Below are 24704 nucleotides of genomic sequence, written 5' to 3' on the forward strand. Positions count from 1 at the left end.
TCGTTTTGCACAGCCTGTGTTGTCAATACTTCTTCTGTTAGTATTTCATCTCTGCCTTTCATCTGCTGTCTCCACTAGCCCTTTGGCGTCACTTTTCTCTGGTTATCTGCCGCTCTTTCCTTCCATCGTGCCATCTTTCCGTCACTCCATCTCGCTTTTATCTGCCACAAAACATGGCAGGAAATCCTTATCCCGTTACACAAACGGCCCCACACCCACACAAGCGAAAATCCACCCTATTGACATGCACATTCAGATATGTAGAATCTGCACCAAGTTCTTTTGAGGTTTGTTAACAGCAAAAATCCTTAACCAGAGATCTGAGGGCAGTTTATTAATTTCCAAGGTCATGCATTAAGAGGATGCACACACAGGTTTTTATAAATGTTGATAATGGCAGAGAGGTGAGTTCTCATACTTGTTCACACCCAACTCAAAGCCCTTCAGCTACCATGAAACTGCAAGACTACACGAAAAACAGCAGTACATACTAGATCAATCACATTTTCCCAATGCATACACACACAAAAATACTTCTTCATTCAAACCCAGAGGAATTGTTGGAGGATGGAATTTGGGCTCTCAAGTTTTCATGTTGCATGTTGCTAAAACACTTGAAGTGCACCCACAAGGCCCATCCATCTCCCTCATGTTTCCCTCTCATCACTTCCTCTGCTTATTCGTGCATCGCTCCCTGCTTCTACACTTGCTTCTCCCCATCAAAGAAGCTCCATATTTCTCCCTCAATGCCTCCCCCGGCATATTCAGCTCATCTCTTTTGCCTTTCATCTACCTCTCTGCTTGTTCCCACTCTCCATCTCTCCACTGCATTGCAGACTTTCTTCCAAAGCAGAGCTGGTTATAGAAAAGCAGATGTACAGCTGTGGTGCACTTGCTTTTCCTTTAATCACGACTCCTTCATGCCTCCCAATTCCTCGTTAGATAAAGTGGGACACTGCTGTCGCTCGTCCCACCAGAATCACACACAAACATGCACGCACACACACATATACACGACCCTGCAAGCAACCATTCGCATTTAAATTCTCTTTATTACTACATGCATCCTCTGCATGAAACAGCACAGGATGCACTTGCGCACACACAGAGTTCAGTCACAACAATGTAAACTTGCAGTTACATGCACACCTCATGCCTCCTTGACATGGATTGATGAGGCTGGATGAGAGGGAGGTGGAGGGGAGGTAGGACATTATTCCCTTGAGTCAAGTGCTCTCTTAGCAACCAGCCAGCCATCAGACTCACAACACAATCACGTAAACCACACAGGACAGAGAAATACTCCTACACAATAACACACAACACCTACACATGTGCAACGATGTCCTACTTTCATCGTGACATTCAAAGATTTATGACAAACTGAGCCTAAGAGATAAAAAATTACATTTGCACAATCAGTGGAGCTAACAGCAACACAACGTCATCCGCTTGTGTCTGTCGAATAAATTGACAATTCAATGAAATGAATGTGAGTGTCATGCAGCTCTGAGAACTACCTGGTAAGAACAGTTTTCCTGGTGGACCATCCTTCACAGCATCCTAGAGCGGAGCTGGCTGAGCTGGGGGAACAGGAGCAGGACTGGGACCAGATTCCCAGCCCCGCAGTGGTATTCCAACGGAGAGGAGAGGAGAGGAGAGGAGAGGAGAGGAGAAGAGAGGATCCCACCCAATCCTTGATCCAAACTAAAAAGATCAGTTCTCCTACCTTCCTCTACTTCACTTCAGTTCTCACTCTCTGCTGTCTATCTCTGTTTTCTGATTGTTTCCTAGTCTGTCTGTTTGCTAAGAGAGAAGGACAGGGTCTGATCGCTGCTTCCCCAAAGCCGAAAGAGGGAGGGGAGTGAGAGACTGGAGGAGGGGTGTGGGAACGAGAGAGAGAGAGAGAGAAAGAGGGAGGGAGGGGAGCAGCGAAAAAGCAGAGTACACTCCCGGTCGCCTTTCTCTGTCTGGTTTGGACTGAAAAGGGGGAGGAGCTGTTGGGCTGAGTGTATGCAGACCCGGCCAGCGGGGAGAGGGGACGATGGAAAAGGGAGGGAGGGTGAGGTTGGCGTGGGTCAGGGTCGGAATGTCATTCTGCTGGTTCGCATGGAGTCATGCCAGACATACGGGGACACACAGAGAGAGGAAGTGAAGTGTAGAGGGGTTACTTTCTTCTTTAACCTTTAGATTAATCCCTATCTGTGCTACATGAATAGTCAACAAAGACAGGGTGCAGCGATACTTTGAGACTCAAACTAAAACAGGCCTAGGTATCAAAGTGTCGGAAAATGTCAACAGCTGGCATTTAATGTTTGGTCAGATTATTGTGGCCACTCAGACCTGTTTTAAAGGTCCAGTGTGCAGGATTTAGGGGGATATACTGGCAGAAATTGAAGATATTTTGATGCTTTTTGCCTTTATTTGATAGAACAGCTATAGCGTGAAAGAGAGGGCGGATGACATGCAGCATAGAGCTGTTGGAAGTGAATCCACCACCGCTGCAGCAAGGACACAGCCTTTGTAAATGTGGCGTCTGCTCTACCAGATGAGCAAGTGGGTGCCCAAGAAATGGAAAACAATTTAATAAGTATGTTTTTTTTAGTGTATCATTACCTGAAAATAAGAACTGTTGTGTTTTTGTTACCTTAGAATGAGCTTCTAACATCTACATCTATGAACGTCACCGCGCACTGCCATGTTTCTACAGTTTCCTGTTTTTGTATCAGTCACCGAAGTCCATGGAAAACCACAGATTTTTCACACAAAACTTCTTTATCTAATATTTTTTACCAGCATTAACCCTGCTCTGTTTGTTTTACAAAGGAAGAGACCTCTGCGGAAAATTCGGCTCCTGGTAAAAACCTCCTGAACAATGATCGCTGAAGGAATTCTAACTGGGAAGAGTTTCAGCTCGTTGCAATCTAAAATCTTCACCACTAGATGCCACTAAATTCCCCTGTATTTCACATACTGTTCCTTTAAACCAACATTTTGCCAGTTTAGGCAAAGATGTGTCACTCCCTGACATATGAGTCTGTGTTAAAGTATACATGGGCTTTGCATGGCATATACATCTTCCCCTCATTCTCTGTCTGTCTCTTCATAGGATTTATAATCCCACAGTGGCAGATGGCCGGTCTATAATCCAGACGCAGGCCAACCTACTCAGATAATCTCTCCCTTCTCGATCTCTCCATCCATTCCTTTATCCCGACCTCTTCGCATTACTGTTATAAATCCCTGTCTTTGTTTTCGGGTTTGTCCTTTCTTTTTGATCTCACTGAGTTGTAAACAAGTGTCCTGCCTTTTGAGATTTACAAATTGGGGCTTCATCATGTAGATTATTTTACAATTTACAATTTATGGCCTGTTAATTTTCGTATCCAGTTCAAGGTTTTAATTGTTTTTAAGTGTTTAAATGGTCTGGCACCGTCTTATTTATCAGAGCTTGTACAGCCTCACAGTACTTCTAGAGCACTTAGGTCGTCAAACCAGCTGCTCCTGGCAGTACCTCGGTCCAGACTCTCTACTCATGGGGACAGAGCCTTCTCATTGGCGGCCCCAAAGCTGTGGAACAGCCTACCTTTCCAGGTTAGAGCTGCACAGTCTGTTGAGCACTTTAAAACATTACTGAAAACCCATCTTTTCTCCTTGGCGTTCAGTCCCAGCTAGGTGAGAATCCTTGGCTTTTACTCTTTTATTTCCTTTTTTATCCTAATTTTAGTTTTTTAAGCTCTTACTATTTCCTTTGTTTTATTCATTATGATATTTGTGTATGATCATTTTATATTTCAATAACTGTACAGCACTTTGGTCAACTGAGGTTGTTTTTAAATGTGCTTTATAAATAAATTTTGACTTGACTTGACTTGACAATTAAGTAGTTGGCCATTTCGTCAAGTCAAATTTATTTCTAAAGGACAAAATTACAAATGACAAATTTTCCACAAAGGGCTTCACACTGTGTACAACATATGATCCCCTATCCTTAGACCACTGGTTCGAATAATGAAAAGGAAAAGGAAGAAACCTCATCAACAGCAACATTTCATTTTCCCAGAAATGCTTCATTATGCAATTATATAAGCACCAAACCATCACATATGAGAACCTGGAATCGAATTGTTCTGGCATTTTTGCCTCAATCAATTCTTTGATCACTCATTGAATAAATGTCAAAAATGGTTTTACATTGCTATCGTTCAACAATCAATCATTTCAGATAAAATCCACCCTTCATTTATCTTCCTCACTGTCAACACTCCCATGAAAGCGGTGGTGCAGTACAGCTCTGCACAAGAATGTGAGGAGTGTGGCAATTAAATCATACATCTGTTTCAGCTTTCACTTTTGTCTTTTTTTGGCAAGGTAGCAACACACACCTCCATCCCTCCCCTCAGGCCAGATCTCTCTATTCGATATTGATCTCTGTGGGGGTGACGCTGCTTTACTCGATGAGACCACTCTCGGGTTTAATGACCTAGAAGTGGATCGATGAGCTCCCTGCTCTGATCTCTCTGCTCAAGCCCGCACATCACTGCCTCTGGCTTGGCCTTCTGCGCTGTGCCCGGCTGGGGCACGCTGGAACTGTGCCCATCCTGTCACACTAACCTTGGATATAATTATCTGTGCATGACATTGACTGGCGATAAACTTGTGTTTCTTACAGTGAGAGCTACCAACGGGGCCTCGTAAATGCACTCTTAAGCTTTTGCTGAGTTTATAGGCATACAGTTAAGTAGGGGAAGAACAGTGAAGCCAAACAGTAAATGGCAGAGAGATTAAAAAGTGGATGGTGAAGGGCGTCAAACATTTAGCAAGTCAACGGATCCAGGATATGTTCTCCTATTCAATATGTATGCTATAAAGTGGTTTAGTGAAATAATAGATAGATAGATAGATAGATAGATAGATAGATAGATAGATAGATAGATAGATAGATAGATAGATACGGAGTCAAGCAGTCTTAGGTGCAGAGCAGAAGTGAGTGCTCCTCCTCCATTACAGGCAGCTGCAGACCCAGAGCTAAGGTGAGTCTGAGTGAGACAGAGGCAGCTGCCTGGAGGAAGAGAGGCTTGGCCCGCTTCGGCTCCAAGATAACGCTATCTTCTGCTTAGAGGTGGTAAATTTACAGCTCACAGCAACTACGTAAATATGATTCAGTCTCTGGCTTTTGTTTGAGAGTCGCTGTAACCCAGAATTTTCCGCCTAATCCTGTTCAAACTCTAAAGCTCTTTGGGGGAAAGAAAGGAACCAAGAGTCAAATATTCGCACCTAACATCCAAATCTGAATCAACTGACATAAGTCAGGTACAGCCTTAATAGACAGATTTATCAGTCCATTTGTAAATTCATTGTGTACCATACAGTATTCATCAGATAAAATAAACAGACAACTACCAAAACATTAGATCATTACAATGCTCTATCATAAGGTTCAGAATCCTCAAACACAGAGGTTCAGTTATTTTTGGTCACAGTTTCTGCAACAGTGCAATAGGCACAGATGATTTGGAAGCCAGAGTGGTTCAGAGGAATAGCACCCTATACCATCTGCCTGATAGTAATAGCTCGTATACACTAAATAGAGGGTGTGAAACCTCTCTTGTAATTGCCTACACTTTTCTCACCTTTCTCAGGACTCACAGGTCATCGACTTGCAGTTTTGTTTCTGGACATACTGACTGTCTTAAGCTGTTGGTTTTTATAATTCACCAACAACGTGAAATACCGGGCAGTAGAACAGAAAGTTAGAATGCTCTCAACAAAGGAGCGATAGAGTAGTTGCTGTGAATGCTTGTTGTTGTCTACTTTCTGCCCTCTAGTGATCAACAAGCACTTAAGAAAATTACAATCTTAAGACAAATTTAATAACTGGTAACTTAGAGTGGAATTTTGTTGGGCTACACAGCATGACCCCAAGAACAGTAACTTAATAAGGAGTTTCCTAAATTTGATTCCAAGTATAAAGTCAAACTGAGATTATCTTAAGGTGTTTGTATGCTTCAAAAGAAGTGCTTCTCAGATCGTCCAGCACCATCTGAAACCCACTTCTTTCTTATAACTTTCTGAAACCGACAGTCTTTAATATATTTACAGCTTCAGACAAATTAAAGCCTGATGTGTCTCTCTTTTAAAAACACATGCATAGTACTGATTTGTCTTTCTTATGCACATGCAGATTTAAGCAAGTGCACACATGGCCGGTCAACAAAACTTTGATGTCCAACATCTGTGAGCCCTGCTTTGATACGAGAAGCCACAGCAACCCCCTTTCTCTCCTCTATCACCATGGCAGCAGTCACTCCGCTGACACCCTCCGCTGACCTTCACACGGTTGTCAAGGTTACAATCTGAGTCACAGCACAGGTGGAGACTGAGACAGCACCTCTTGATCCAGACAAGAAGAAAAGAAATCAATATCTGACATTACCCATAGTGTATCGTGTGTACCTCCTGATTCTCAAACAGCACCAGCCATCTTAAAGAGCACAAAACAAAAACAGACACACTCTGATAACTGTGATTATGTACGTGACCTAAATCAGCAGAAAGACGACTCAGAACAAAGATTATTAACTGGAGACACAAACAGGCAGACACACTGCAGTTTAGCCTCCTACACACCGGCCACATTACGAGATGTCTGGATGGCGTAAATCTAAAAGCTAAAAGACAAGTGCCTTTCTGCTAAAATATAGCTGTACGCCGACTGTGATGTCAAACTTCAACAGCGGTATGTAATTTATTCCTGCACAGAGCAGGAGAAATTGCCGTTATGTGTGTCACTCTCGCTGTGAGGGCGTGTTGTAGTGTACACGAGCACCGGAGCAGCTCGTCTCATCCTCGTTTTCCTCCTCTCATCCCGCACATCAAAACACCACTCATGTGGGGCTCTGTGTGTTTAACTCTGCTGCGTGGGCATATTTATAGATGCAAACAGAAATAATGAATACCTAATCATAAGTCACTGATAACAGAGTGAATAACATGCTGGTTCACTCTACTGTACTCCACTAGTGGGATGCAGACAGTCAGAAATGATACTGTAGGTGGTGAATAATGCACCGTAACACTTTGTGCAGAACAGGATTCTCAGTCATGCTGTGACGCCTCCTCCCTTTCTCTGTCAGCTTGCCCTCTCTCTTTAAGCATCCTCGCTGTCTACCCCTCTGTCCTTTCTTTCTGGCCTTTCAGGTGTAACTACATTTGCTTTCTTTTCACCACTCCTTCCCTCTCTTTTTCTGCCTTCCTCTCCTTTCCCAGCAGGAAGAGGGGGAGCGCAGATGCTTTTAGCGAGCTGACATTTTGTGCCAGTGTAAAAACACTGCATAGCAAAGCAGGTTGGCTCAGTGTGAGGGCTGGATTCTGGCGGTAATGAGCTCACTCTGACAGGGAGGAACTGATGTGGAAGGCCAGGGAGTGCATGTGTGTGTGTGTGCATGTGCGTGCTCAGTCTTACGATCAGCCACCAGAGGTTGTTCTAATGAGGACTGTATGTCTACAGTTGGTGGTGGGAAGACTGCTCAGAACACCAGGCTGCATTAAAATTTGTTTTACATTTTTATGTGTGGCGACAAATCTGAGTGCCAACTGAGTAAATGACTAACTGGCCACCAATTACACTTGTGCAATGACAAAGTCTGTTATGAAACAGGAGTAGTGATTCACAGTGAATAATTAGCGGCTGAGACAGACTAGATTTGTTATGTGCTTCTTGACTACAAATAAAGAAATGTGGAAGGCGAAAAGAAAATCAAGAAAATTTGAAAAAGAACTGACTTTAGCTGAAATGACTCATTGATTACAGTTTAAATGATGAGTCCATCAAACTATTAGTCAGCCGAGTCGCCAGAGGAAGATAATTGTTGTACATTTCTGCAAACCACAAATATGTAAAAGTTGTATGTTTCATTCAAATCATATCAATGTTTCTTAATTAATATAGTATATGAGCTGACTTTGTCATCAGGAACTGTGGGGGATAGTGGATGGTGTGCCACGGAGAAGAGACGCCTGCCAAGACTAGTGTTTTAGACTAACAAACCAGTTGTTTAAACAAGATATTGCTGTGTTTTCAGCAAATTTTTAGGCACAAAACGTGGGTGCTTGGTGGCAAACCATTGGCAAGGATAGTGCAATGAAAAGCAAGTGTTTATTACAGAGACATCGGTGCTGTAACTACCATGACTGTGCCCCCAAAACTGGTTATTTTATGACAAACATGATCTTTTCCTAACTGCAAACAAGTGTTTTTTCTGCATAAACCTATCTATACATTACACACATTGCTGAAATGTAAAGTTTTCAACACATCCACTACATAATAGTAATGCTCAAATGTAATGTATCCATTTCGGTTTGCAGAAATGTACAATGCCAACATTTTTTTTCTGGTGGTTTCGTGAATTAATTTATCAATAAATAAAGAAATAAAGAAATAGGAGCGGCACGGTGGTGTGGTGGTTAGCACTCTCGCCTCACAGCAATAGGGTTGCCGGTTCGATCCCGGGTGTGGGAGCCCTTCTGTGTGGAGTTTGCATGTTCTCCCTGTGTCAGCGTGGGTTCTCTCCGGGCACTCCGGCTTCCTCCCACAGTCCAAAGACATGCAGATTGGGGACTAGGTTAATTGGTAACTCTAAATTGTCCGTAGGTGTGAATGTGAGCGTGAATGATTGTCTGTCTCTATGTGTCAGCCCTGCGATAGTCTGGCGACCTGTCCAGGGTGTACCCTGCCTCTCGCCCGATGTAGCTGGGATAGGCTCCAGCCCCCCCGCGACCCTCAAGAGGATGAAGCGGTTAGAAGATGAATGAATGAATGAATAAAGAAACAGATAAATGTTTTTTTTTTAATATTTTCTGACACGTGATAGACCAAAATGATTGACTTGTCAAGAAAATAACTGGCAGATTAATTAATAATTAGGATAGGTAACAATTGGCATCTTTTTAAGATCAAGATCAAGATTAAGATCAAGATTAACTTCATTGTCCCACAGAGTGGGAAATCTGTCTTGGGCCCTACGCCCATACTGTAGCCATAAAAATACAACATGCAACTTGGGGCATAGACAAATCAACATTATATCCCAAATTCATGTGGAAGATAAAAGGGTCTGAGACTCAAACACACCAGGTCAATGTCGAGATTGCAGACCGACACCCTCGTGGTGAATTGCGAGTACCACTTTGGTTGACATAAACGCAGGTACCACCACCTTTGCTCTTGCCTGAGCTATCGTTCCTGTCAGAGCACACCAGAGAGAAGCCTTCCAGGGCAACGAGCGAGTTGGGCATATCCTCCTGTAGCCATGTCTCGGTAAACACAAGCAGGCATTAGTCCTGTTACTTGTGTTGTTTTGTTTGTCTTATGTGATAGGTAATTCAATATTTGTGGGGTTTGGACTGTTCATTGGACAAAACAAGCAAGATGATGATGTCATTTCAGGTTTAAGAGAAACTGAAACAGGCATTTTTTATTATTTTACAGACAATGCGATTAACTGATCAAGAAAATGATATCTAGCTGCAGCCTCACTTCAGCCTGATAGAATGATTATTCTTGTTTTATGAGTGTGTGAGGAGATAAAAGTGCTCTGTGCTCTGCAGCAACAGATGAAGCTCTCTGCAGGACCTGGCACAAAGTCCCCCTCTCTCTCTCTCTCTCTCAAACACACACACACACACACACACACACACAGTCACATGAACAGACTTAGATAACACAGGGTAAGAAGCACGGAGACAAAAATACCCTTACTTTGTTGGAGCCTGTGTGGGTGTGCAGACGTGATTTAAACATGCCTTGTATTTCCAGCCCGATATAAACACACCAAGTTCACAACCCACTTCTCTCCCTCTCTCTCACGCACACACACACACACACACACACACACACACACATACACACACACACACACTCTATAATTAGGAGCAGAGAGGACCAGTGTTTCATGTTTCAGCTCCACCCAAATAAGCACATATCCACGCAAGCACACACACACTCAGCACAAGCATAGGCCACTGTGTGTGTGTGTGTGTCTGACTCAACCCTTTGTTCCTCTGAGAAGAGCCAGGAGAGGTGATGGATAGGACTTTAAAATCCTTCACTGCTTGGAAAACATAAACCCTCTTTCTCAATTTCCAGCTCTCGCTCTCTTTTTGTTGCCTTCTTGCAATGAACCTTGTTTTTTTCATCTCCTCTGGTCCCGTTCTTACTCATAAAGCCGGCCTGTGTGCGAGTGTGCGTCTGCGTGTGTGTATTGGGCTCTGCTCTGTAGTGACTGTGCAGTATGAGGACTGACACAAAGCTATAACATTAGAGGCCGTCTCCTCACTGCTACATAAATCCCCATTTCCTCCACAGCACGCTCTGCCACTCACAGCCTGCACCCCTCTTTGATAGTTTTCATAGGGTGGAGAGTGGGAGCCAGGCGGAGGGGGGGAAATGGTCTCCTGCTGTATTTTGGCTGCGTGAGAACATTAGACTATAATGCTTCCTGACAGCTTGAGGAAGAGGACAATTAGCAGGGAACAGGAGTGGGAATGGTTGTGAAGGACAGGGGATGTCTGAAAGAAAGGAAGAAGGGAAGAAGGAGAGAAAAGAAGAAGACGGTGGAGACTTGTGTAGTAAAATGAGCTGGCATGAGCCTAAGCTGACTTCCATACCAGACAGGATATAGCACAGGCTGAAGAGGGGTTTGACTCTCAGACCTTGAATCATGGTTTGAATGAATCAGAGGACGGGTGTGTTTGTGTGACATTTTCTGTATCAATCAAGATGATCAATCAGACAAAGAGTGGAGGAATGTGTAGCTGTAGGCCATGCGTTCCCACCCAAAACACTGGTGCTGCATATCCAATCACAGCAGCATGTCTATCTGATTTACCCACAATGCAGCTGGCTGTCCTTGGTGACATGATTCTGAATCATTAAACACACTCCTCTTGTAGATCAAGTGACCAAATAGGAAGCTTATCATTTTATCTACACCTCTAGTGTCATTATTACTCATCAGTGCAAATATGTTTTTGTTTGTTTACCTGTGCAGACAAGAAGGTATTATCAGGTTGCTGACTAAACTGTACTTTGACACCAGATAAGAACAGTTAAGACATTACCACGCCTGTCTACGAGACTTGAACATGAACTGGAGTTTCTTGGGCGTTTGTGTTTCCCCTGGTTACAGTTTGTATGTAGAGCAGGCCTGTGATGATATCTACTTTTGCTGGACGATGCACTGTCCCAGAAATAGTTTGGATAAATAATTTTATGCAGCATTATGATGCAAGTACATCCTGTGACAGTAAAACTTCATTCGGATTAGACACTAAAAAAAGGTTTATATGCTGTGTCCTACAATGTTCGGGAAAACCCCGCTGTTTATTCTGGTATGTGTTTACCAAAGTTTTGTTCACATTCTTATTGTGACAGGCCTAATGTAGCATTTATGGGTAGAACATTCTGACAACCAATCTAAAAGTTTACATCAGTGTGTGCAGGTGTGTAACCCATCGAAACAAAACATGGCAGCCCACCTGACTTGGCGAACTGGCTTTCCTTTTAAAGCACAGGTAAAGGCCTTGGGATCAATACTGGGCTCCACAGTGATAAATACTTGTCAACAACAAACGCAACTATATATCTTTGCTACATGACACTCCAAGCAGACAGCTGGCCATCGGGCACTTTTGCAACTAAAGATTTTAATTGGTCGCCCCAGTGTGCCTGACATTTATCACACTGATCTACATAATGCAGATTCAAAGCTCATAAGTGCAAGTACCGCTTGCAAACTTTGAGCTGCAGTCTTATGCTGTTAGCAAATGGCAACATATGCTAAGTAATGTTGTCATTATACTGGAGTTTCTAACTTTGATACAATACTTTGAAAACACTGATATTCAGTACCATTTTTGATACCACAAGGCAATATTTTTTTTTATCAAAAAATAAATAAAACAAGGCTATAATGTGACAACAATGCCTTTTATCTCTAGGCAGAGTGACTGTAGTAACTGTAGTAGAAACCGTTTCAAATATTCAGAATTAATATATTTTGATCAATTGATATTTTTGACAACACTAATGCTGAGGTTAACATAACAAGCCAGAGACAGTGAGTGTGATGCCTTTCACTGCAACAAGCAGATTGGCATGTCTGTCACGCGATGGTGAGTGTAAATAAAAAAGGCGGAGCTGAAGGATGACATGCTAACACACATTCAACGGCATCATCCAGATGTGCTGATCACTGGGATGAGGAAAAAACAAACCAGAGCAAACTCCTCATCCCTGCTGCTTTAAAGGAGCTTTTACATGCAAGAGCATAATATAATAACATTAAAAAATACTGAAGCAAATTGAATTTACTTTGGTGAATACTGGAGCCAACGGATCATTATGCATTTGTTCTTTTTCCCACTGGACCAAACTTGCACCAAACAGTAAACTGTGGTTTGAAACATGTATCCTTACACCCCTGGTTAACAAATGACCAGTGTTTATGGGAACTGAAAAAAGGTATCACTAAAAATGTTTTATTGCGGTGCCAAATGGCACAGTGAAAAATTCTGGGTGCATCTAAATAATGTGCAGGTGCACCTAAAAGAAAAAGTTAGACGCACCAGTGCAACAAATGCAAGGTGTTAGTCCGGAGCACTGATTTGCTGGGCTGGTTGAGCACAATAAATCATGGACAGTGAAATACTTGCTGATTTTACCCATTTAAGGTATTTTGTTCTGATGTTTTGCTTCTGCCAAGGACCACAGGCTGACAAGGCCAGTGTAAAGCAAAGCTTTACAGTGCCAGCTGTGCCTTATCTGCTTTATTCTCCATTTGTTTTCCAACCGTATATAACAAGACCCTCGAAACAGATTTACTGCTTTGGCTTGTTTGTCTTTCAGAAGTGTCTTTGGAGAGTTTTTTCCTCCATACAGGTGGATGTGTAGAATGCATGCAGTCACCAGTCAATCTTTTTGGTGTGTACCAGTGTAACTTTTAACAGTAGACTTGAAGTGACATGAGGCATCCAGAGACAACACAGAAATTTTAATCAGTTGTCCTTTTGCTAGTTCTTTGAGCGCTGCTTGCTGTGTCACTTTCTCTGCACCTAAAAGTAAAGGAACATTCAAAACAGGTGTAAAGTGCGAAGCTCTGCTTATTTAAAACAGGATTCAAATACATGTGCACTGCATATTTCATGATATTTTTTTTGTGAGAGAGAAAAAAAACACGAGAGTGCTACCAAGCAGAAACCCACATATGGTCAGAGTCCTGCCAGCATGAACCTGCTCTTTGTTAGAGGGTCACACAGAATATTAGCTCTGAGGAAACTGAGATGCATGGACAGATGTGCAGCTGGCTCAACTTTATGTTTCATTCTTGACATATTTAACTTTTCTGCTACACAGAAACTCAAAAGACGACATGTCACAGCGGAGGAATGTAGTGCCCTGGGCTATAATTACATTAGGAGGCTTTAGGAGGCTTTTGGCAAACATTTTATCTAACTTTGAGTCTGAACTTTTGTCCTGGTTTGACTACAGCCACATGTAATGTTGAAAAGTGGACAGAAAGCACACTTGTACAAATTTCACATTCTGCTTTACCTGAGTTAAGTGCCCGACTTGCTGTGAGGAATCCAAGGTTAAGCTGAGATGAAAAACACTCCACTGATTAAAAAAAAAAGGCAAGGAAAAACAGGTCTACCAACAGTGGCAGACTGTCAGGATACCATGAGAAGAAAAGGATATCCCTTGATTCAGTGAGGTGAGTGTGTGCATGTGTATGGACTAACACAAGACAGAACACTGCCTGACTCTAAAAGCAGAGGCGGTGCACTCACTGTGTGTAAGGAGAGTGTGTGTGCAAGCTGTGGTGTACTGAGGGCCGGGCATGTTTCAGCTGGTACCGGCACACACTCACACACACGAGGAACAGTGGTTAAGCCTTGGGGGCTGAACCAGACACTGGAGCCTCACAAGGCTCTCTCCACACCTGGCTAAAGCCCTGCCCCCCATCTCCGAAGCCTCGTCCCACTTCCTACCCACATGCTGACTATCTACTCCTTCAACTTTCCACCCCTTCTTGGCTTGCTACTGTCTTCATTCAAACCATACCTCTGTCTCCATTCGCCTTCTCTCACCTCCCTCTACTACTATCCTTGCTTCAGACGTCCCTGCTTTGTTACCCAATGCAGGATCTGATTCCAGTGTATGCACCTATTGTTTGTACCTATTAATATCCACTATAGCTGCACTGAGGACTTCTCAAACCCTACAATTTCTTCCGTCTCTTATCCTCGCCCTCTCTAGCTCTACGTGGCAAAGTCTGAGCACTGGGTGAAGGTAGTAGTTAGGTTGTTAGTGGAGGGCGGCGAGCACAGTTCAACTACTGAACTTGTACATAATCACAGAGTGCAGAGTGGAGAGAGAGAGAAACAGAGGAATCTCTCTTCCTTTGCTCTTTTTTCTGACCTCTCTCTGCTCTTCTCTCATCCTTTTATTTTCTACAGCCACTGAGTGCCTTTCTGGGGCAGAGCACTCCACACTTCCACACTTTGATCAGACTCTTGGCCTTTTTTTTTAAGTGTTTATATGATGTGCTTGAGCAGCACTCTCCTACTAAGTAGATGTTCATCGACCTGCTACTTTTTCCTGATAGCTGGGAAAACATACAAACCATCACATCTGTCCTCAGAGAGATGATACACGTAAAGGTTGTACAAGTTTTTACAGGGCAGGTGGACCGTTAGCATATTGTTATTTCGAATGGAATAAAGTTATGTTGCTTTATGATATGCCATTTCAAATTCCTTTAATTTAATGCAGAATTTTGTATTGCACTGACATAAAGTTAAAGTCCTCCTTCAGTCGAGTGTGTTTTCCTCTATGTACGTCCCCTAAAATGTCTGATCTTGGCTATAATGGCTTGTACCTGTGCGAAGTTTGTCACTACAGAGGTGTTTTTCCATTCTTCTACTGAAGGGGGCATTATCAGTATACTTCTTTAAAATCAGAGATTGAATACACCTGGCAAAGTAGATCTGGTGTGTCAAAAATAAGAACAGCCATCCTGTGATTCTCAAACAGGAAACACATATCGACAGGGGAACGGACGTCAACACAACAACAGCAAAGTAACCTGAAAGAAGTTTTGACAGCAAACATCGTAGTGTGCAATGTTTGGATGTAAACCGGACCCTGGAGCTTCCTTCCAATATTCACTAAAATCTCTACAGTAGGAGCTATTACTATACGTTTCACAACCACTAACGCTGTGTCAGTCACTGCCAGTTAGCCTATAAGCTAACAAACAACAAATAACAGATGCTAACTCACTTTCCATTCTGATATTTCTGCTAGTCGCTGATTTTGGTGCACAAAAGACGCCTCATTTGAGTCTGACTAACATGTCAACATGTATGACTTTCCGATGTTTTCTCTTACGCTAAAGCTAGCCATCTTGATGCGCACTGCTCTTTCACCAGCTGACCAAACGCGAGCAGCGCTGGAGAAAGCAGAAAGCAAAAGCGAAACCTATCCCAAGCAAATTTCTCAATGAGAAAGAAGGAGTAGATCTACTTCCAGACCCTTTTTGTTCTTTAACAGTTATGTGGAAAAAACATGTTGAATAAAATATTAGTATAAATACTTCATGACATGTCTGGAAAGGGACTTTAGGGGACTTGCCAGCAAAGCAATGAAAAAAGATGGCCAATTTTGGCAGAGGCCAACATATCGTGACTTCTGTTTCCTAGTGTTGTTTCCTTTTGGAGTCAAACTCCAAAAGGAAACAACACTTCCCATTATGCAACTTAATCTTTTCATCAGACCTTTCAACACTCCATGCGTGACTTTTACACAGGTTTTTGGTTTAAGGTTTCAAATCATCCGGGGTTACTAATCCTCCTAGAGAAGCTGAAGCCTATGGCTCCTTCAGAGCTTCAAAAGACATGCAACTTGTTTTTATAGTCAAGTGATCCAAATGTGTAAAATTGGTAGAGCTCACTTTTAAAACCTCTAAAATACAGGATGGCAAGCCTGTAATCATTGTTGTAAGTGACATGCATGTGTGAAGAGAGCATGTAGGTGTTGGTGGTGTTTAGGGGTGACGTGCTTCATCTTTGTAATGCGCTGTAAGAATATATGCATTATGGATTTCACACATGTCACAAGGCATTAGTACGTCAGTGTGAACCTACGCCTGAACACACTGTATTTGAGTCTGCCTGCTGCTTGACAAATTTGCATAGTGCTTGATATGAAACAATGCACTCACATGTGCAGTCAATATTCTGGCATGACGAGAAGTTCAATGTGTGTGTGTGTCTGTGTGTGAGAGAGGGAAAGATGGAGACACTTTTAAAGTAGGAGTGGTGCTGCAGGTCCCAGCACAGGCCCTATCTTTCTAACCAAAGTTTACCCATGGGGTGTTTTTTAAATTTATTGAGCAAGTCTGGGTGTGGGATTGAAAAGAAGTAGCCGGCAGGCATGGATTTAACACAACACATGGTAAATTTGAGTATAGATAGCCATGCATGTAGACTGCACCCATCTTTGCCTTTTTCACCTCAAGACCGGCTCGGAAGAATAATATTATTGTTTGTCTTTCAGGGGTGCGGAGCTAAATGGAGGGTTAGGGGTAGTGTTACCCCTGGTGTACTTGAGATCCCTGTGGGCCCCTCTTTGCCACGCGACTCCAGAGTTCATTAGAAACAAATCACTAACAGGTCAGCATGCCCCTCATCCTCGTGAATCCTCCTGACACCACACCCACAGCCTGCAGGCAGGCGCTGAGATTACAGCAGCCAGAAACCACACCCTAACTAAACACACCTGCAGCAATATGAGTAGTCCATTAGTACAAAAATGAAACAACATGCAGGATAAAGAAAGGTTTATACAGCACAGAGTAGCTCCAGTGCCCAAGAATTAATGTACAAGCAAACCTACAGCACAAAAAAACATGTCATTACATGATGAAAAAGTAGTTTGACATTTGGCTTAATTGTAAAAAGTGACACTGGAACTTCTCCTGTTTACTCTCTGGTTTCAGGGTGCATTAAAAACATGATATACAGTGTTGATAAGTGAGCTTTAGAGGTGCTGGTGGGTGGATTTTGTTACATTTGGAGGCCAGTGAGAGGCTAAATGTTCAGTCTTCGTGCTATTCTAGGCTAACTGGCTGCTGGCTGTAGCTTCATAATACCATACATGGCAATCTTTTCATCTCACTCTTGGCAAGTAAGTGAGTAAGTGCACTTCCCAAAATGTCAAACTACTCCTTTAAATGCAGCTAAATGAAGTTTTCAAAGCCCTGCAGACTCTCCTGCACTATGATTCAACCCTGTCATCGACCAGACAGTGCAAAAGGGACTGTTGCCATGGTGACGTGGACAGGACAACCACTGTGCAGGAGTAGGTCTCTATGCTATGTGTATCCTGTTCATTTTTACCTAACCCATATTTTAACATTTTCTTATATAAACAAAAATGTATCTGTGTACCGTGGCTGCATCTGACTGGAGACCAGCTGAGCGCATCTCCAGGCACTGCAGTGACAACCACAGATTATTAGCTTTGAGTGTCACTGTGTCCCGTCTCTCTGAAAGCACAGATGCTTTTGAAGCTCTACTGAAGCATGAATATCTCTGTCCCTCTGGACCACTGCAACATCCCAGACAGACAGACCCCCTCCGTACGTGAACACACGCATCATCTCGCTGGTGGGTCCCGCCTGAGTGGATGTCTAAATATTTAACAACATTTTAAAAGCACCAGCCTCCCTTTTCCTCTGGGGTGTCTGCTAAGTCCTGCAAAATTAAGAATTAAGAAACTCAGGAGCACCATGATATTGACAGACATTTTCAGTCTCAGTTCCTTAAATGACACTTGGCTACTTTTGCGCTCTTGCTGGCAGGTTAGCAGAGGGTCAGGAAGCTCAGAGGTATGACAAAATAAACCAGAAGGTTAAATTTACATGTCAGAGGTTGGAATTCCTTTATGGATGTAACCACAGCACAATCTTTCCTGGTAGATCTCTCCTGCTCCCAGCTTAGGTGGTATTACACGGCTCTAAAATTCAAATTTCTTATCTACTCAGGGCCATCAAAATCTGAGGATTTTCCCGAGGATTGGTTTTTCCCTGTAATCGGACAGACAGTCGGAAGCTGTGGCACTTTATCAGCATCAGGACCAGGCTATCTCTATCTACCACACCAGTCCTAGTCTACAATACCTTCATGTACCCATATGGGAGACACCAGCGGAGCCCAAGAGCGAGTCTAAACGGAGGAGCATGTGTGTGAATGTGTGTGTGTGCAGAAGATAGTGGCTGCATGTGGAGACAGAGGCTCTCTTTCAAGAGATTTTCCTCCACCCAGGTCAATTATATCACATCCCACTGCCTCGGGAGAGAGGGAGAGGCGGAGAGACGGAGCAGACTTTCCCCAGACTACAGCGAGCATGGAGGTGACCTTCTCGTTTAAGATGGACGGCAGGTAATGAACATTGACACAAACACATGAACCATGTGACCCCGAACTGCCTGAACCTTAAGATACCATCTTCCTGTCCTTTCCTCTCTCCTTCCTTCCTCTCATCCCCCACTTTTCCCGCTGCATTCCTGGCATGCCTCAGGGAGACAGAGGGGGCCTCCAGGACAGGCAAACAAAGACACACAACACACACAACACACTCACAATAGCACTGGCTGCAGCCATTGTCTGTGTGCACTGAGGAAAAAGTCTTGGTGCTTGCACACCAAAAGAGAACACCTACCCCTTTCTCACACACACACTGGCCTTAGCTTGGATTTATTCAGTGACATAGCAGCGCCTGCACTGAAACTGTGGCTGCTGTAAACAATTTCCTCCTGCTCCTCCCTTAGCGTTTTTAAAGCTACACCCTTTTGGACCCATGGAGCAGCAATAAACCATAAAACTCTGGCTGGGATTGTGATTCAAAGTGAGTGATGTCATGAGATTGTTAGTGAATCATAACAGCCTTTAGAGCTGGAGCTGCTGGTGTGGCATGAAAGGCCTGCAGCAGCTCTATGCAGAATGTCAGTGCAACACTGACCTCTTCTGGTAAGAACACTACATAGCCACAACAAAGGACATCCAGAGCTTTTAAAATTAGGTTAAACAGATACAAAACTGTGATGTCAGCAGCACATTATCTGTCCAGAGTCATCAGATATTAACAATTATTTGCTTGCTCTGGTGTACATTAAAGATCCTCTGAATCAGTGTACTTATGTTGCCCAGATTTCCATGATGGTCAGGTTAATAGCTGAGGCGCATAGCTTAACGCTACATTAGCTGACTAATCCCTCTCTCTTACTCCAGCTAACCTAACCTCATGTTTCCAGCTGACAAAGATAGCTGCTGGATATCATATGCCCACCAGCGCATAGGAAAACTCAGTGTGAGATAACCTTTGACACATGAACAGCAAAGCTCAGGAACATACTGGAACAACAAGTGAAATGCGTAGACACTTACAGAGGTGTAGTTGGTCTTGCCCATGTTGTGGTTCTGGTTATGGTTGAGGTTCTGGTTCTCCTGCTCTCTGCACTGCAGCCCAGCCAGGTGTCTCTCCAGGGCTGCCCAGTCCATGGTGGGCAGAGGCTCCTCTTCTACGCTCTCCTCCTCTTTGTATTTCCCCATCCGTCCCCCAGTCCCTCCACTGCCTTCTCCACCTCCTCCACCACCACCACCAACCCCACCAGTGCTGCGGCTCCCCCTGCCTTGACTGGAGCTGCGGTGGTGGGGCTTAGGAGTCCCTGTGCTGCCCTGCGGTGTACCGGGCGAGTGGAGCTGGTGGCTCCTGGGCAAAATCAGATTGCCGTTCTGTTTCAGTTCCTCTGGGACGGCTGCAACTGAGGTGGCAGTGCGTCCGCCGGGGGCCGGGAGGGGCGGGACGGTCTTCACATCCTGGAATTCTTCAGCGAGGCTGCGACTGTTCACTGTCTTCCTGTAGCCTTCGCTAAGGCCGTCAACCCCCCCAACACCTCCTCTGCCTTCTTCCTGACCGGGCGGCTGTGGAGAAGTGTAGTCTTCTCCATACTCACTCTCCCACTCCTCTATCACCTTTTTTTTATACTCTTGGTAGTCCTCGTCCTCCTCATAGTCCTCTAAGGTGACCAGGTCCAGAGAGGGGGAGGATTTGTAGTCCTCCAAATTGGCCAGGTCAATAGAAGGGGAGCAAGGTGTAACCTTGTTGGAGTTGGACTCTGAGCTGGAGCGACTGGATGCATCACTCCCCAGGTCCATGCCATCCTCCCGGTAATCCTGCAACGACAAACAAACAGAGAAAAAGAGTCAAACTGAGGAACACGAATGAGCAGAGAACAAGAGTTTAATATAAAGACAGAGAAAAGACAGGGAAGAGGAAGGAGAAGAGGAAAATTAAAAGAGAATTTAGGGAAGTGTGTAGACTTAGATTAGTCACACCAGTGTTGTGGTTTGAGACTGCCGACCACACAACACTTCCTGTCCCGCATGAACTTCCTTTCTGCACAGAATTTTGTGTCTCTCTTGGACGTGTTGTCTTGTGTTCTGCTGTACAACTGCACTGCTCCAGTGTTCCCCAGTCTCACTCGACTATGCTGAGTGATCATACATTCCTCTGCATTGGTGAATGTTTACATGTGCGTGTGGGCTTGTGCAACACTTGACACACACACAGTGAAGGCGGAGCCGGTGTTGCTGAATGTGTCAGAATAATATCCCACCACCCACTGCTACATCTGTACAGCACCACAGGGAGAAAACAGGGTGTTGTGAGGGGTGAGAGTGAGTGACACTGACATTCCAATACACAACACACCAAACCGTGACATGGACAGATGAGTCCAGAGTTGTTGTCTAACCTTGACTGTGTCGCTCCCGCAGAGCTCCAATCACCATCTGACTGTTTAGTTCACAGCTAATGAAAATGTCCGCGTTGTTTACAGCCCTCCACAAATCTCCACCTGACCTGAGCCTCCTCATGCCGAGTTATCAGTCTTTCTCTCTGCAGGAAGGCATTATCATAGTGCCTCACACCACTTTTAAAACTTAATGAAAAGCAAGGAGCAGCAAAATTTCTCTCAGGGCAAAGAGAAATGAACAACACATTCCTCGGTGATCCACATTATGAGTTGCTCTGGAAAAGAAATTAATTATGAAGATTGCTAATTACTGGTTGAGACCAGGAGGACTTGCAGCAGTTTTGCACAAGACTCAAGCGGAAGAAAGTGCAACACATACATTATTATCCTAATTATAATGAGCTTCCTTGAGTTACGGCTGCTGGACCACACCTGTGCAGACACTGGCTGTTGACGTCAAAGCCCAGTGCAGAAAATATCTATGTTGGGCAAAGCAATATGACTCAGCATCTTGGAGAGGAGATACACAAATTGCTGATGCAGAGTAGAGACATAAGCCACTCCGTGATGAGGAGCTTGCATTTCTCCATGAGAATAGAGGTAAAGCTGCTGCAGGGATAAAGATGGCACTGGTGGCACAAATGGGGCCACAGAGGCATGTTTGCCTTGGCCAAGGGCATCGAACACTTAATTTCCTGCAGTCTGGTGAATTTTTATGCACTTTTGTGCCTTTACTACATCAAATATTCTGCTACTGTCTTTAAATTTGTTCTGAATATTGAAGGGGACGTGGCCCCTGCGTCCCCCTGGAAGCTACACCTATAGCACCTATAGCTAAACTGTACTTAGTAGCAATATTAAAAAGTCTTGGTAACATACTGCACTGCCACTGGGGTGCTGGGACCTCCAGGGTGTTCAGAGGGAGTTACATTTCAGTATTATTACCTCACTCATGAATAAGACCAGTGCCAAAATGTATGATGCTGTTTTATTTTTGCTCCCCAGTCTAGACAGTGGTGATATTTACAACCCCACATCCACTTCCAAGAGAACATTTCCAATAATCTGTGGGTTCCTGACACGAGAAACTCCAGGAGCCCCTGTAGGTTTACAACTGCAGGGGGAGGACTTAAGGGAACACAACATTACCAGCCTACTTATGGCCTAATGCTGCGAAATCGCTTAGACCTGGCATTTTAAAGCAAAACGACCCCGGTCACGATTAATGCGAATTTGTAAAATATGATGTTCAGGCTTAAAAATGACACACGGATCGTGCAATGTGTGGATGTATCATGACACAGCGTACAACAACCTTACCGATGTGCTCATCAAACGCGCTGGATCACCACACAGTCACCAGTCCCTGTGGTGTGTGAACCAGCCTGTCATCTCGGCTTTGTCACCCTTTAAGTGCTATAAAAACCCCGGATCCAGGAACCGAGGGTGGGTTCTCTTCTCCAAAGTGGGAAGACTAAATAGAAGCGGACTATCCGAGCTGCGATCGCGTTTCAAATCTCGGTCACCGATCCTGATCCTTTTTTTTTTTTTCTTGAAGTGTTATCCCGATGTGTGCAGCCTCCAAAACAAGCGCTTCCAGATATTATCGCGTCAATACACCACGGTCACATGAGCCCGATTAAAATAATGTAATCATTTAAAGTGTGTGTGTGTGTGTATGAGAGAGAAGGGGAAGGCGCTGCAAGACGGCAGGCTGAAGCGGTAAAGCTGATCCGCTGTGGGATTAACCGAAGCGCAGGCAGGCAGGCAGGCAGGCAGGCAGGCGGACCATACAGCCTGGATTTGGCCACAAAATACATGCAAATTGACAGCTGCACCGATCCCCACCCCGCAGCCGGGCGAGCGTCTGGGGGGCGTTTAATTTATGTCACAGACTACCCTCACAACTCCTTGTCGGTCTCTAGATGCTTTGGGGGCATCATCACATACGCCCAGTCTTTACGTGCGTCGAGCGTATACTCCAAGCTGCACGCATGACAGTTGCATGATCACATCCAGCAACATAATCTATATCAAGGTGGGCTTTTGCTTTACAAACACACATCAGTCATGATATAAACATTTGGATTAATACGCGTGCGCTCCTTCAATGTGCCATTCATAGGCTACTCATATGATGTAATGTTCCCAAAAAGTCCCAGGAGGAAGCTGATATCCCCCCGGCAACAGCGGTGACAGAAACGCCCAATATCACACTATCACACGGAAGATGACACCCCACTACAGCTGTGACCACACTGACCCCCCTCTCCATACACTATAATCGGCCCAGAATTAAAGTCACCGCCTGCATTAGTTAAACCCACCCGGGGAGACAGAGCTAAAAGTAGCCTGGATGCAACATCAGTGCCATTTAAACGCGCCCATACTCACTGTCATCATCTTTGTAGCCTCCCCGTCGCGTCTCAAGACATTGTAAAGTGTAAACCCCAGCTGTTAGACAACGGTGACGGTGCTGACTTGCTCCACAGCAGCTTGAATCTAAGGGCGGGTGGAGGTGGTGGGGCTGGCTTCGCTGGAGAAATTACAGAGAGCCGGTGGGTAATTCAGTACAGTCATCGCTCTGAGTGTGTAGTCTGTCCACACAGGAGACAACAGTCCTGCCTGATTGCTGGAAAAAAAAACAGCGCAGATGTCTTAAAAATATCCCAGCAGGTCAACGCCGCTTCTTTCCTCTCCTCTCCTCCCCAGCACACACACACACGCACACACACACACACACACACACACAGATGCCCAACCAACAGTCCAGCAGCAGCCTGCGCTCTCTCGCTCCCACGTCAGCTGGAAAATAAATAGGCTCGGAGTAAAGTGCGTCCCCTTATATTGTGGGCACGTTTCAGAGTTTCCACGAAACCAGGCGGCCCTTATCACTCAGTTATTACCGAGAAACAAGACTTAAAAACTAAGCGCAAAACAAGCATGCTGCTGCTCCCTGGCTGGCACAGGTTGAGTGTTTGTGGAGGCTCTCTCTCTATATAAGCCGGCTCTCTGTCGCAGCCTGCAGCTCTGAGGAGAAAGTGACGACGACAGAACACAACTAAAGCCCAACCTTCTGCACCCACTGACCTTGCAAATGACAGAGAGAGAGAGAGAGAGAGAGAGAGAGAGAGAGAGAGAGGGGAGCGAGAGAAGAGAAGAGAGGGGGGAACTATCTAGGTGAATTATTAAACATACTTCTGGTGTTCTGAATTTAGAATATTTCCAGATCTGTTATTTTATATCACATAAAACAACCTCAGGGACTATTAGGCTTCACCAAACAAAGGCTGTCATTTTCATCAGCAGCAGAGTTTAGTGGTACACCTGTACCATCTAATGCAATCCAGTGCAACAGCCCTGCAATAAATCTAGCCTGAGTGTGAGACTGATGATCTCAGTTTGGGTTGAGACTGTGTCACTCCTACTAAAAGTTGTGCAGGGAGCCACAGAAAGCAGGTTTAAAGGTAAACACAATCTGTACACAAAGTTATATTAAAGGCATCAACACAAATATAACATTCTTCTTTAATATCAGCACAAAGGGCAAGTTGATCATCAAACACCTACACATCAAATATCACATACTGCTCAGAGAGTTTCATATTAGATTAACAGCGCTGTGGGAAATCCCCAGCAGTGCACAAGGAGCTCAGAATCTCTCCAACAATCTGTACACCATTAAAGGTTAACTTTCAACACTACTGACAAGCTGCCTTTTTTTAGCCGATAGAGGTTTCTAATTAAGTTTGGCATAAAATCAGACCTCTGGAATTCAAGCCAGTGCAACATCACCACACGCTTCAGCCTTGAGAAATGACC

At 44.3% G+C, this 24704-nt stretch overlaps 1 protein-coding gene across 4 annotated transcripts in view; it reads right to left on the minus strand.

Moving 5' to 3' along the window:
* schip1 (schwannomin interacting protein 1) overlaps window positions 1-24704 on the minus strand; it is a 278638-nt gene that overhangs the window by 28800 nt on the left and 225134 nt on the right. Inside the window, exons 1-2 of one of the 4 annotated variants that reach the window (XM_049576142.1) lie at window positions 23277-23901; window positions 19513-20301 (exon numbers count right to left, since the gene is read on the minus strand). In XM_049576142.1, the coding sequence (XP_049432099.1) occupies window positions 19513-20301; window positions 23277-23285 (798 nt within the window). In that variant the 5' untranslated portion in view covers window positions 23286-23901. Of the gene's footprint in view, window positions 1-1520; window positions 1872-19512; window positions 20302-22202; window positions 22677-23276; window positions 23902-24704 lie in introns of those variants that run through there. The other 3 variants (XM_049576141.1, XM_049576140.1, XM_049576144.1) reach the window with 3 other exon arrangements.

Source organism: Epinephelus fuscoguttatus, linkage group LG5, assembly GCF_011397635.1.
Source record: "Epinephelus fuscoguttatus linkage group LG5, E.fuscoguttatus.final_Chr_v1".
Classification (NCBI taxonomy): Eukaryota; Metazoa; Chordata; class Actinopteri; order Perciformes; family Serranidae; genus Epinephelus; species Epinephelus fuscoguttatus.